This window comes from Hypomesus transpacificus, chromosome 25 (assembly GCF_021917145.1).
Source record: "Hypomesus transpacificus isolate Combined female chromosome 25, fHypTra1, whole genome shotgun sequence".
In the NCBI taxonomy this organism is placed as follows: Eukaryota; Metazoa; Chordata; class Actinopteri; order Osmeriformes; family Osmeridae; genus Hypomesus; species Hypomesus transpacificus.
The window spans coordinates 5,205,786-5,217,852 of NC_061084.1; the positions used below are offsets into that span (position 1 = coordinate 5,205,786).

A 12,067-nucleotide genomic window follows, 5' to 3' on the forward strand; every position below is an offset into this window, starting at 1 on the left:
GTTTGATGTCAAGCCCAAATGTTTTCAGTCTACAGCAAAAATAAAGGAATTGGCCTCACTGTTCCAATACTTTTGGAGGGCACTGTATATATACACACACATACAGAAACATAATTATCAGAACAAGCCAAAATAATTAACATTCCTATCATTCTGAATCACATATCTTTATAGTTATGGTATTTGCCTGTTTTAAACTTTGTTTAAAAGTTTAAGACAGGTATTATTAGCTCGAATAAGCTCATTTCAACTAGTATTTTTGCTCAAATAAGCTTATTTCAACTAGTATTTTAACTACTAGCCAATGAACATCTTGAAAAGCAATATTGAAATCTTGTAAAAGTAACTGAATGAACTCAGTAACAAGGTTAACCTATATTAATTAATACATTTTCAGCTAAAATAAAAAGTGGTCCCTCAAAGGAGTCAAGGACCTTCAAGATGGGCAAGCTTATCAAGGCCATATGGGTAAAACGATTACACAAGCTTCATTTCAGCAAGAGACTAGGCCCTAACACATCACCATTCACCTAATATGACCCAAACGTATTTCATGACCAAACAGTCAACCCTGAGACAAACTAACGCATTTACCACATCCCAGTGGCGACAACATATACTTGTGGAAATGTGACACATTTTGGGCTCAAAGTCCTAAAATAGACTGAACAAAGCTGTGGAGAAGCATGAGGGGAGATTCCTCCATGATCTACTCTATGATCCTCCCGTGACGCACAGAGAAGGCGATGAGTCTGTGGTAGAGCCCCCCCAGGAGCACTATGGCCCCCAGCACAATGACACAGATGAGGCTGAAGGCCCAGCGGGGCCCCAAAATGGTGTACACCTGTGAGACAAACACAGGGCCCAGGGTCCGGGCCCCGCTGCCTGAAGCAGTCAGCCAGCCCATGTACATACCCTGGAGACAGACACACATCGTCAGGGATTGGGCCACGGTCAACATGGAACACCAGATTTGTTTTAATAATGGTACATGTATGCAGTGGAAAATGAACACCTGAATTCAACTCCACTTTAGTTGCATGTGAAAGCCCCATTCATATCAAATGACCCTGTGTCTCATTCAGAAACACTGTCGCTTCAGTTGCGTGAATGGGTCGGAATGCTAAAAATGCTCACACACGAGTCTCAATCTAAATCTAGATCAAATATGGCTCAGTGTAACAGTGTTAGCTTTCACTTTAAGTCAGTGGGAAGAATTGTACTCAAAATGGCCTTCCTTACCTGTGGCTTTGGGCCTAAGACTTTGGAGTAGAGTGTGTAGGACATAGCGTTGCAGGCTGGGTAACCCACCCCTATGAGAACATCCGAGGCGATGTATTGGGCCAGGTGGATGGCCGGGGTGTACTGGCACCAGGTCTGCTCGGCCGGACAGCCAGTGGGCTCAAAGGAGCTATTGGAGGCCGGGGTGGGTATAAAAGTCTCTAGGGACAGTGTTTTGTTCTTGAGATCTTTCAGGAGACAATACACACACACACAAGAAGCCAGAGAGTCAGATGGCTGAGCGGTGAGGGAGTCGGGCTAGTAATCAGAAGGTTGCCGGATCGCTTCCCTGCCACGCCAAATGACATTGTGTCCTTGGGCGAGGCACTTCACCCTACTTGCCTCGGGGGGAATGTTACTGTACTTACTGTAAGTCGCTCTGGATAAGAGCGTCTGCTAAATGACTAAATGTAAATGTAAGAAGCCCATAATGCAAAACCTGCAGTGAACAAGAAAGGTTTTTGGGGTCGTGAAAGGTTACCATAAAGGGGACATTACCTGCCCATTGGATGTTGGGGTACTGGTTCCCCCATGGGAGGAGGATGAAGAAGCCGCACAATATGATGATCAAGCCTCCTAGTAGCACAGGTCTGTCTCCAGCCCTGGGAAAACGACAACACACCATGTTCGAATCAAGCCTCATTAAGTTGGCATCATGGAGAAGCTAACATTGATTGTAATGAAACACATGCAGGTATAGGTCCTCATTGAGTACGTTGAAAAAACCTTTGTGAGATCATCTTCACGGCTATAAACACAAAGATGGACTCTACGCCGATTAAGGAGATGATCAGGCCATTGTACAGAATTGCATCCTTCCTGGTCCAGGCGAACATGTCCATAGACAGAGGGGTCGAGATGCTATCAAACACAAAACACCAAGACTCTAAGCAGACCCTTCACAGGTGAGCATAAAACATCAAACTCTTGAACTACTGAGGCGTCTGCTCCAAATAGAATACTCAGAATAGTACGCACGTCTCAAAGACAGCAAAGACAAACATGATGACGAAAAAGAGGATGTTGGAGGTCAACACGGCGATTTGGTCGGTATCCTCGACCGTCTCCTGGCTCACGTCCACATGTTCTACAAAAGAGGGGGACATATTATCCGTTTATACACACACAGAATCAGAAAGCTTCCATTTCTGAACTGTAACTTTAACTGTAAAACTAAACAAAAACACATACCTTCTGACACATAATTGATGGATCGGATGTGTCTCCCGCTATCGTCGACCCGGTGTTCCCTGCAGCACAGACACAACTATAATGCCTGCAGCCCCAAACCCATGGAGTGCAAACTACAGACCCATGGATCAAAAGCAAAGTCAGATGAACCTGGATGACCTCGAAACTGACCTTAAGACCAATACAACAAGCAGGATATTGATGACCCCAAAGCCTGCAGCCAACAGAGCTGGGGCTGTGTACATGTTGAACTGGAGGTTGATGATTTTCACATTGAGACCCTGCTCACCAATGAAGGACAACCCTGCCTGCAAAGCTGAAACAACAACCATCCTCAGAGTGGGAGACGATGACTTTTAGTCTGTGCTTTGACTGTAGGCGGAGTCAAATATAACTTCCTTTTACAGCACAATTTCCTGCCTGAAAAATAATTATTTTGGGACAGTCAAACGAGTCTAGTCTTGGGGCGCCCTGGTAGTTCACCGGAAAAGTGCGCACACCGTATAGGCTACGGCCCTACCGCAGTGGTCCGGGCTTGAATCCAGCACAAGACCCTTACTGCATGTCATCCCTTCTCTCTCCCCCTGCATTTCCTGTCCCCTCTACACTGTCTCTCTCTATGAAAAATGATAAAGGCAGAAATGCCCCTCTTCCAGCTCATTTTAATGAGTCTCATCTTGCTGAGCACTAACAAGTCAGATCACGAGTCGTACCTGGTCCCAGGATGAAGCCCAAGGCCTGGCAGGCACTCATGTTAGCCATAGCCCCGGTCCTCTCCTTCAGAGACGTGGCCCCGGCCACGTAGGACCTCACCACAGCCACGTTACCTACACAGCACACAGGGACCACGCAGCATGCTTACGGGACGCATTCTCAGCAGACTACATGGTGAAAAGGGAAAGTGTTTTATATCCATCGAGCTTCTGACATGAGAGAGAAAACGAAATCAGCCCCATTTTGACCATGACCAATGGTCGACATACCTGCACCGAAGCCTACAAAGGCTCGAGCCATAAGCATGTGGATCTTGTTCTCGGTGGAGGGCAGGTAGACGTACGAGTAGTAGATGTTGGCAAAGACGTTGATGCATATGGAGCAGACCAGCGGCTCTCTCCTGGGCCTGTAATTGGACCACAGGCCAAACAGTGGAGAGGCTAGCATCTGGCCCAAACTGTAGGCTGCCACCACCCAGCCCAGGAAACTGGCGTTGGCGGTGCTGTCGATCTGGGCATGGGAGAAGATGCCATTTTACTGTGAATGAACATACCGCCCACTGGGGGTCCAAAACTTGTCTGTGGTGTAGTCACCAGTTGGTAGGTGACAAGATACAAGCAAAACCACTGCAGTCTTTTGCTCATCCAGATAAGTCAGCACATACTGCTTAGGCGGTTTGGATTAATTTAGTCTTAATGATCTTAATTAACAACAATTATTCAAAATAATTTATTTGCAGTATGTTGTGACCACGGGTGTTATAAAATATAATCCATGTCAATTAAGGCTAGGTTCTCCATCACTTACAGTGAACCCTTACCTTCTGCAGATAGGGCCATAATGATGTTATGACAATTGTGAAACCTGTAAGCAAATGTGGTACATAGTGAAAAAAAAAATATGGATAACAGCTGTGTGTGTAAATCTGGCATTGTGTCATAGATCTTAATTTCACATCCTGTTCTTCGTTGTGTACTGGGCTTGCATGACCATGCTTCGTATGAAATAATTATTTGCTTACCAACACTGCTGAGGAACATCGTAAAGTACATGACTCGAATAGACCGCCACCTACTCTTGTAGTCATCCCCTTGACAGTCATCACTGAAGAATAACAACAAAAAGCTGAGACGTTTCTTTGAAGTAATAGCAGAAAAACTATATTACAATATTTTGGTCATTGGTGATGATAATAATTTTTCAGGCGTATGTCAAGGATGATAACGTTCATTAACCTACCTCCTGGAATCATCTTTCAGCAATGGAGTGTTCTCTTCTGAATCCATAAGTTGAGACATTGTTGGTAACAACCCAAAGATACTATAGTAAGTTTAGCTACATATAGTTTTCTACACTGGCATTACTGATAACTGATTAGAACATTATCCTACTAAACCTAAATTGAACTTCATTCTATCTGCTGACAACATGTTTGCGTGCGACAAGTCAAGCTATCCTTACGAAACGAAACACACTAACTTAAATGTCCAAACGAAAGAAATCGTTCGTCGCCGTATCATACCAAAAATTAATTTCAGACGCAAGCCACAGCTCTGACTATTTACAATGCAGACGGCTCATGTGATTCTTAACTTTAGGTGCGTTCGACTTAATGCAGCGCTGGCATCGTCTGCAGCCACCTGAAGCCCGGCTGACTGAAGCAGCCAATGGCATTCTCAGATTCAAGGCAGCCAGCTGCAGCCGGCTGTCGGCCCCGCCGGCGCTGCATGAAGTCGAACGTACCTTTTGTAACTAAGCTTCCGTACAATTCTTCTTCTGCAATACACACGAAACAGCCTTTCTTTACAGCGCCCCCTACATACTACGCCAGCGACATACCGTAGGGTCTCAAATCTTGGATGGAGAGATGGTTGTGTAAAGATGTAAAGTGTAGCCTTATTAAACACCGTAATCTATTTGCTAGATGATTTATTGATTACCATTTGAATAAAGAGTTTTTTTAAAAGCTAATCAGGGGGTTTCCGGTTCGATTCCCGGCCACGCCTATGACGTTGTGTTATTGGGCAAGGCACTTCACCCTACTTGCCTCGGGGGAATGTCCCTGTACTTACTGTAAATTGCTCTGGATAAGAGCGTCTGCTAAATGTAAATGTATAAGCTAATAACCTTTCATTCAAAATTGTATTAAAAACAATTCAAACTGGGTTAGGGACTGCATTGTCATTTGCACATTAAATTGCAATTTGAAAAATGCATTGCCGTTTGAATATATGCCTACGTTTAGGTTTCACTTTCACTTTCGTTCGTTCTCATGTAGCCGAACATTCAGCAAGGACGAGATTTTCCTGTCCTTTGGAATAATCTACAGTTTTCTGATTTAGCCTTGTTAAAATAGGCCTAAAGATTTAACATTTAGTCATTTAGTAGACGCTCTTATCCAGAGCGATAAGAGCGTTTTAACAGATTGTTTACTCAGTAGTCTACATTTCGGTGGGTAGTGGGAACTGCCGCACTGTTTTACAAGTAAGATTATTTTTACCCCTAGAATAGACCTGCACATTAGAATAGATTTAAATCAACAGTAAAATGAAGTCCTGCCAAATGTTGCATTGCTTTGCCTATATTTAGCTCATAAATGTTGCATTTTATACATTGCAAATTTCATTTTTAGATATGAAGCCGCGTGGATTGATTGTCCTCTACGCATCTCAGTTGATTACCGCTGCCGGTGAGTAATCCACACGGTAGGCTCTTGGCTACCTGTTGGCTCCTGCCTAGGTCAATTAAAAGAACACAGACTCAGTTATAGAGTAGTTCAGCATCTAGGCATACCTCTTTTAATATACTTATGCTTGGAGAGCCGCTCTTGCAGGTCGCCTAGAGCTATGATTAAAACGATCTATCCACAGTCACAACAGGTGTGTCAAGAGAGGCTTGTTGGTGGAAGGGCCTACCACATTGAGACATTAATGAGGAAACGTTGTCTAATACTAATCTGTATAACTCCTGACTAAGAACTGTTAGGAAATTGATTACTTATGAAGTCCCTTTTGTTCTCTGTCAGCAATCACACTTTCGGTCCCCAAAGATGGAATCTCAGCTAGGCTGGGTGATGAGGCCAGTCTACCTTGCTGGGTCACCCCAGCCACAAACGCGGAGGACATGGAAGTACGATGGTACCAGACCTTTGACAACCCAGTCCTACTTTACAGAGGCAAGAAGATCCAGATATCCCCAGTCCAAGCAGATTATGTGGGTCGGACATCCTTTGGACACCGAACCCCAAGATCAGAGGGGCTAAGGGAGGGGGATTTGACCCTGAAGCTGACTAATGTAACTCTAAATGATGAAGGCTACATACATAGGATACATGCTATGCTAGCCAAAGTGCAGGTTATGACAATGGGAAAGTTCATCTCACTGTAACCGGTGAGTTCAAATGTATTTACAGTCTGCCGTCTTCCCTTTGGCTTTAACTACCCCTCCTGTCTTTACACACTATCTCTCTGACTCTCTCTCTCTCTTTATGTCAGTAAGGGGGACTCCCCCTCTCCTCTCTGTGGTGCGGACAACATCTGGCTCTGTCAATGTGAGCTGTGAGTCTCGCGGTTGGCATCCCCAGCCCAGGCTGCAGTGGTCGGATGGGCAGCAGTCTCTGGCCCCTCAGAGCCTGAGCTACAGCAGGGATGACCAGGGTCTGGTGGGGGTCCACAGCTGGCTCGTCTCCAGTTTACCATGGGTCTCCTGCTCTCTGAGTCTGTCCCCAGAGGAGGAGCGGGAGGGGAGAGTGGATCTGAAACGTATACCAGGTACATAGGAGAAACTCATGGTATTGTTACTAACATTTAGTGTGTTTGAGTACTGGAATCAAATACTGGAGTTAAAAAACCGTGTTCACCTTAGCTAAAGATGTCCCATCTGGAGGTTGGAAGACTGCATTCATCATCCTCCTAGTTTTGTCGATACTCACTGCCATAGGAGTACTGCTGTACATCAAAAAAAAAGGTGAAATGCTTTACTTTTTGCTGATGTGTATTTGTACAATGTTTTATATTCCAACAAGTATCAGATATCCTTTTATTAGCGCTGATGATCAGGATATTACGATAAAAAATCTCTCATTTTAATAATGGCTAATGACGTGGGCATTCCACATGATCACATTTTAACATAAACAAAACAGTATCTTCCCCAGTTAGTTACTTTGTTGTCCACCTTATGTGCAATCATATCTGATTCAATTTTGTCATCTCATTGTAGATATGATTAAATGTATTGTAAGAGGGACAGATGTGGACAAACATGCATGTAATCATATCAAAATATTAGTAATTAATTTTATTTGAAACTGATCATGTTTAGATCTTGCTCACGTAATCTATGCACCAGTTAGTTACAACGTTTTTATCCTTTTTAGATGGACAAACCATTTTAACTACAGGTAAGCAATCTCTTTCATGAAGATCAGCCCACATTTGCAGAATTGTAACATTATCCACCTTTCACTCACAAGTTCCAACAAATCCAACTAAGCAGGTATTCCTACAGTTGTCACTGAGCACACTATAAGCTGTGCAGCTCTGGATGATATGAAGAAACAAGGAGGTAATCATTTTAAAATATTCAAATTTTCATTAATCTGAAGGTGATTGTGACTTGATGTTGCTAAAATAATATTTGTGTTTGTATTCAACAGTGAACATCACATTAGATAGGAGCACAGCGACTCCTCATCTGACAGTTTCTAAGGATGGTAAAATAGTGAGGGACAGTAAAGATGTAGTGTTTAGTGAGGAGGAGTGGTTCAGTCAACGCACCTTTATACTGGGAGAACCAGGCTTCTCTTCTGGGTGTGCTTACTGGGAAGTAGGGTTGGGAGCCAAAAATGTGGACCTCAAAGAATCTTGGTGGGTTGGACTGGCAAGTGAGACCGTCAAGCAGCAAGGTCATGATGTACCATTCACCCCATCAGCTGGCTTTTGGTTCCTGTCTTCAGAGAAAGGGAAAGGTCTTAAGGTTCATGTAGAGACCAACTCTATGTGTTTTGTCACACAGAGACCTGAAATCCTAGGGGTGTATTTGGACTATGACAAAGGAGAGGTCTCCTTTTATGATGTCAAAGATCAGAAACGTATTGCCACTTTAGCTACTAAGTTTACAGAGAAAGTGTTTCCACTTTTCAACCCAGGTAGAGATGAGAAAGCCCCTTTAAAGATAATAGATGTTCCACGTGAAACCAAATGTAAAACTGAGCAAGACGTAGAGCTTGACACTGAGGTTTCCGCCCTTTTAAAACCAACGCCATCTGAAATGGATCAAAACAGAACAGGTGATCTTGTCAGTGAAGTGTCTGAAACAAAGACAGGCAGTGTTTAGCTATACACACAGGCAGTGTCCATTGGTACGTCATGTTCAAATGGGAGTCCATAACCTGACAATTATCGGTCTTCTAAAAACCAGAATGTCTGAGAAACATGTCTAAACAATTACCAGGATGACACTAAATAGACACCAACAAGAGCCAAGGTCCTATTAAACAGTTCTTCTCACATGTATTAGCTCAATTCTCATCCAAACTCGTGTCATGAAATGATTCAAACGTGTCTGAAGAAACATCTCAATACCCTTAAAGTACCAAGTGTGCTAAAAGCCATGGTTAAACGGAGCACACATTTCCCCCACTCTACAGTCCAATGGCAGCTAGCTCCACATTACTACAGCCAACATTTGGTGATCTTAATCTATGGAAACCCATTTCATGAAGCTCTTGACAATTATTGCGAAGACGAGGCTTGAAGGGTAATATCGTTATGGACAAAGTTACCCAACACTGGTTTTGACTTTGAACTATACAAACCACAAATGTTGATTAAATTGTAAAACACACATTGTAGTGTAATTGTTTCGAATTAGTGATACAGGCAAGTATGTTTATAATGTAACTCAATTCAGTGATTCCTAGTCAGATTTCACAGAATATTTGCATGGTGAAATGTATGTTAGTACAGTCGTGTGTGTTTTCTGAAGCTACTGTACATTTGTGTTTTTACATTTGTATATTTTAATTGTAGATGCTTGTGCACAAAAGGTGTGGTCAGGAGAGGAAGAGGAGTGTGAAAGTAGAGTGGGGCGAGTTTCTGGCCTTTGCTAAATATTTGCTGGGGACCATTTATTTTGGTACAATCTTTTGTGTTTTGATTGAGGTAGTTGTTTTTGGGTGTTACAACCATTGAACTTTCCTGTATGAGAAAGCCCTTCAAAAAGTTGTATACTTTAATAAATGCTAATCACAATATGTACACCAAATAACACTATATCAACTTTATAACCACTATTTTGTTTAAATGTCAAAGCTGATTAGTAAATATTGTTACCAATAAGACCATATGTTGTTTGTAAAAGAATAATAATAAAAAAGTTCAAGTATGCCTGCCTTATTTCATACTAGTTTGATTACAACCATAGTACTGAGGTATGTGTGTGAATCAGTTCACAGGGAGTCATGGTCTGAATACTTCAATCAATACACCTGAATACAGTCAGCCATGACGGTGATGGTTACAGGGTAACACGCCAGTCAGTTATCGATATGCAATACAGAAACTGTACAGTTTCCATAGGTCAAACAACAGGAAAAATTATTATATTAACGTCTTCCTGTGGAAACTTAAACAAAGAGTCCAAAGTGCAGACTGTGCCTGACTTGGGCTGGATGCTCCTCCTCTTGTGGGCTCCTGGTAGTGAAGGGTTGACAGGGGAAGGAAGGGGGGGGGGGAATTGAAGAAAATTACTATTCTTCAAGATGTCTATAAAATTCTATGGCCTAGAACAATTACTGCTGAGGTTTTAACTTCTGTAAAGCTAGCATAACCTTTTGGCCTGAGACAGTATTGCTTAAGTTTCCATTTGCTGACAGATTTGACTGTTTGACCCTGGTTGTTTTCCCCATACTCCAGGAATTCTTCAACACAAGTTTTTCTTTCTTGTCTCAAGCTATGTTTTTAATATTGAACATCTGTATTAAGTTTTGCAACCTGTTTCCTTTATTTACTTTCTTCTTTATTGGAAAGTTCCTCTTTTAATAGACATGAACTATTGAACTAATTATGTAACTGTCTGGAACTACTGTTTAAAAGAATAATCAGATCATTACATTTTCAGTGAGCCCTTCTCCTCCAGACATAATTTTTCATCAGGACATCACTGGAAGACAGACGTGTTGAAAGAGAGATGAGGAGAGAAGACGATTGCACTTACTGAGCATGTAGGGTTTTAAACTATTCGTTAGTGATACAGATAAACGCATTGCCTAAATGAACGCACAAGTATTTGATGTATGAAGTATTTGAAAAACATGCAAGTATTGTTAGGTTGTACAAAACAAACCCAGATGCCAAATACAGACACAGGAGAGGTAGTGGAGATTATGACAGTTGAATAAAAAGGAAATGAAATGAATAACACGTAATTGAAGAGTGAAGCTAAATAGCGTAGGGAGGTCGAGGTAGCAGGCCGACAGACAGGCAAAGAATGAACCTGAGCACAAGAACAAACCATTGGTAAACTTAGGCCTAAATTGGGGAGAGTTAATAATGCTCATCCAAAGCTTATAACTATCACTATTCTGAAGCAAACGATCAGGTGAGGAGTGGATGAAGAACCGGGGTTGTTAAGCTGCAGTGTAGTTAAGGCAGGTGGGTGGGTGGGCTGATGGCAACAAGGAGCAGTTTTTTTGGTGATATGGACATACAAACAGGGAGACTGACAAAGAACACTAGGGGACAGGGAAACGCAGAGAAAACACATTGCAGTATTTGACCTGAAAAGAAGTTAAACATTTTGCGTAAAGGAATAGTTTGTTATCGTTAATCTTCAATACAAACTCCATAGTAGTATGTGCTGAAATATCTGGACAAGCATAAGACTCATGCACTTGTCTTTACTTGTATCTTGTCACCTACCAACTGGTGACTTCACCACAGATAAGCTTTGGACCACCATTGGGCGGTATGTTTATACACAGTAAAATGGCATCTTCTCCCATGCCCAGATCGACAGCACCGCCAACGCCAGTTTCCTGGGCTGGGTGATGGCAGCAGTTTGGGCCAGATGCTGGCCTCTCCACTGTTTGACCTGTGGTCCAATTACAGGCCCAGAAGAGAGCTGCTGGTCTGCTCCATGGGCATCAACATCTTTGTCAACTTTCTACTGCTGATAGGATACGTCTATCCAGCGTTTTACATCCATCTACATCCAGTTAAGGGATGTTAACCATCACCGTTTTTTTGTAGCAGGCCTATTGCTTTTCGGATTTGCACTTTGCAGACGGTCTACATTGTTGTTGTTTATCTCCAAATTTTGTTTTTCACTGTAGAAATCTCAAATTTCATAAGGATTTGCCAGTGCGAGAGAGTACCGGCACTTGTTTTCCCCCACTTCAAGCACTGAAAACATTTGGAATTGTGTGAGGAATATGCCTAACAGCAGGAAGAACTTAGCCTGACGTTGTCATACTCATAATTCTAGTCACAATATGAGTCTGAGAACTCTCCATTGGGCTTTGACTACAGGGCGTGTTTCAAACGAGCCTGGAAAACAAATGCCTCTTCGCTCAATTGGATAGATCTACAATCAATCAGAGCAACAGAGTATGTGACGTATGTTAAGCACCGCATAGTTGTTGTCAACAGAACTAAACTACAAGCAGACTTGAAGTATGCTTGAAGAATGAATACAAACGATTTTTGCCGGTGTTGTAAAATTAATTTAAGGGTAGGGAGAGTACTTGTTCACACGGTCAACCTTTTTGAGCGAAACAATAAAGGGCAATGCATATACGAAGTTCTCCGTTTAGGATTACAACTCCATCGGGGCCAGCTGATAAATTAAACTTTTACCGAATCCAGTAGGAAGGACGGCA

At 42.5% G+C, this 12,067-nt stretch overlaps 2 protein-coding genes across 2 annotated transcripts; one reads left to right on the top strand and one right to left on the bottom strand.

Moving 5' to 3' along the window:
• Positions 1-63: 63 nt before the first annotated feature.
• On the bottom strand, positions 64-4,783 carry mfsd8 (major facilitator superfamily domain containing 8). The gene is made up of 12 exons (XM_047048960.1): positions 4,426-4,783; positions 4,208-4,290; positions 4,007-4,050; positions 3,456-3,696; positions 3,186-3,299; positions 2,644-2,788; positions 2,473-2,531; positions 2,260-2,368; positions 2,008-2,142; positions 1,780-1,883; positions 1,243-1,469; positions 64-916 (listed from the first exon to the last, which is right to left on the bottom strand). Exons 1-12 carry the CDS (start codon positions 4,482-4,484, stop codon positions 710-712), a joined length of 1,527 nt encoding a protein of 508 aa, XP_046904916.1. The 5' UTR covers positions 4,485-4,783; the 3' UTR covers positions 64-709.
• A 1,037-nt stretch (positions 4,784-5,820) lies between these two features.
• On the top strand, positions 5,821-9,573 carry LOC124486922 (butyrophilin subfamily 1 member A1-like). The gene is made up of 8 exons (XM_047048800.1): positions 5,821-5,875; positions 6,212-6,399; positions 6,513-6,576; positions 6,681-6,956; positions 7,051-7,152; positions 7,565-7,588; positions 7,684-7,752; positions 7,844-9,573. The coding sequence occupies exons 1-8, from the start codon at positions 5,821-5,823 to the stop codon at positions 8,521-8,523; spliced, it is 1,458 nt and encodes a 485-aa protein (XP_046904756.1). The 3' UTR covers positions 8,524-9,573.
• Positions 9,574-12,067: the final 2,494 nt, after the last annotated feature.

Excerpts from the sequence above, each read along its gene's own strand:
- LOC124486922 (XM_047048800.1), top strand. The coding sequence starts at position 5,821 with ATGAAGCCGCGTGGATTGATTGTCCTCTACGCATCTCAGTTGATTACC. Across the intron at positions 6,577-6,680 it reads AGTTCATCTCACTGTAACCG|TAAGGGGGACTCCCCCTCTC; the intron begins GTGAGTTCAAAT and ends TCTTTATGTCAG. Across the intron at positions 7,753-7,843 it reads TGATATGAAGAAACAAGGAG|TGAACATCACATTAGATAGG; the intron begins GTAATCATTTTA and ends TGTATTCAACAG.
- mfsd8 (XM_047048960.1), bottom strand. The coding sequence starts at position 4,484 with ATGTCTCAACTTATGGATTCAGAAGAGAACACTCCATTGCTGAAAGAT. Across the intron at positions 1,884-2,007 it reads GTGAAGATGATCTCACAAAG|GGCTGGAGACAGACCTGTGC; the intron begins GTTTTTTCAACG and ends TCGTTTTCCCAG. Across the intron at positions 917-1,242 it reads TCTTAGGCCCAAAGCCACAG|GGTATGTACATGGGCTGGCT; the intron begins GTAAGGAAGGCC and ends GTCTGTCTCCAG.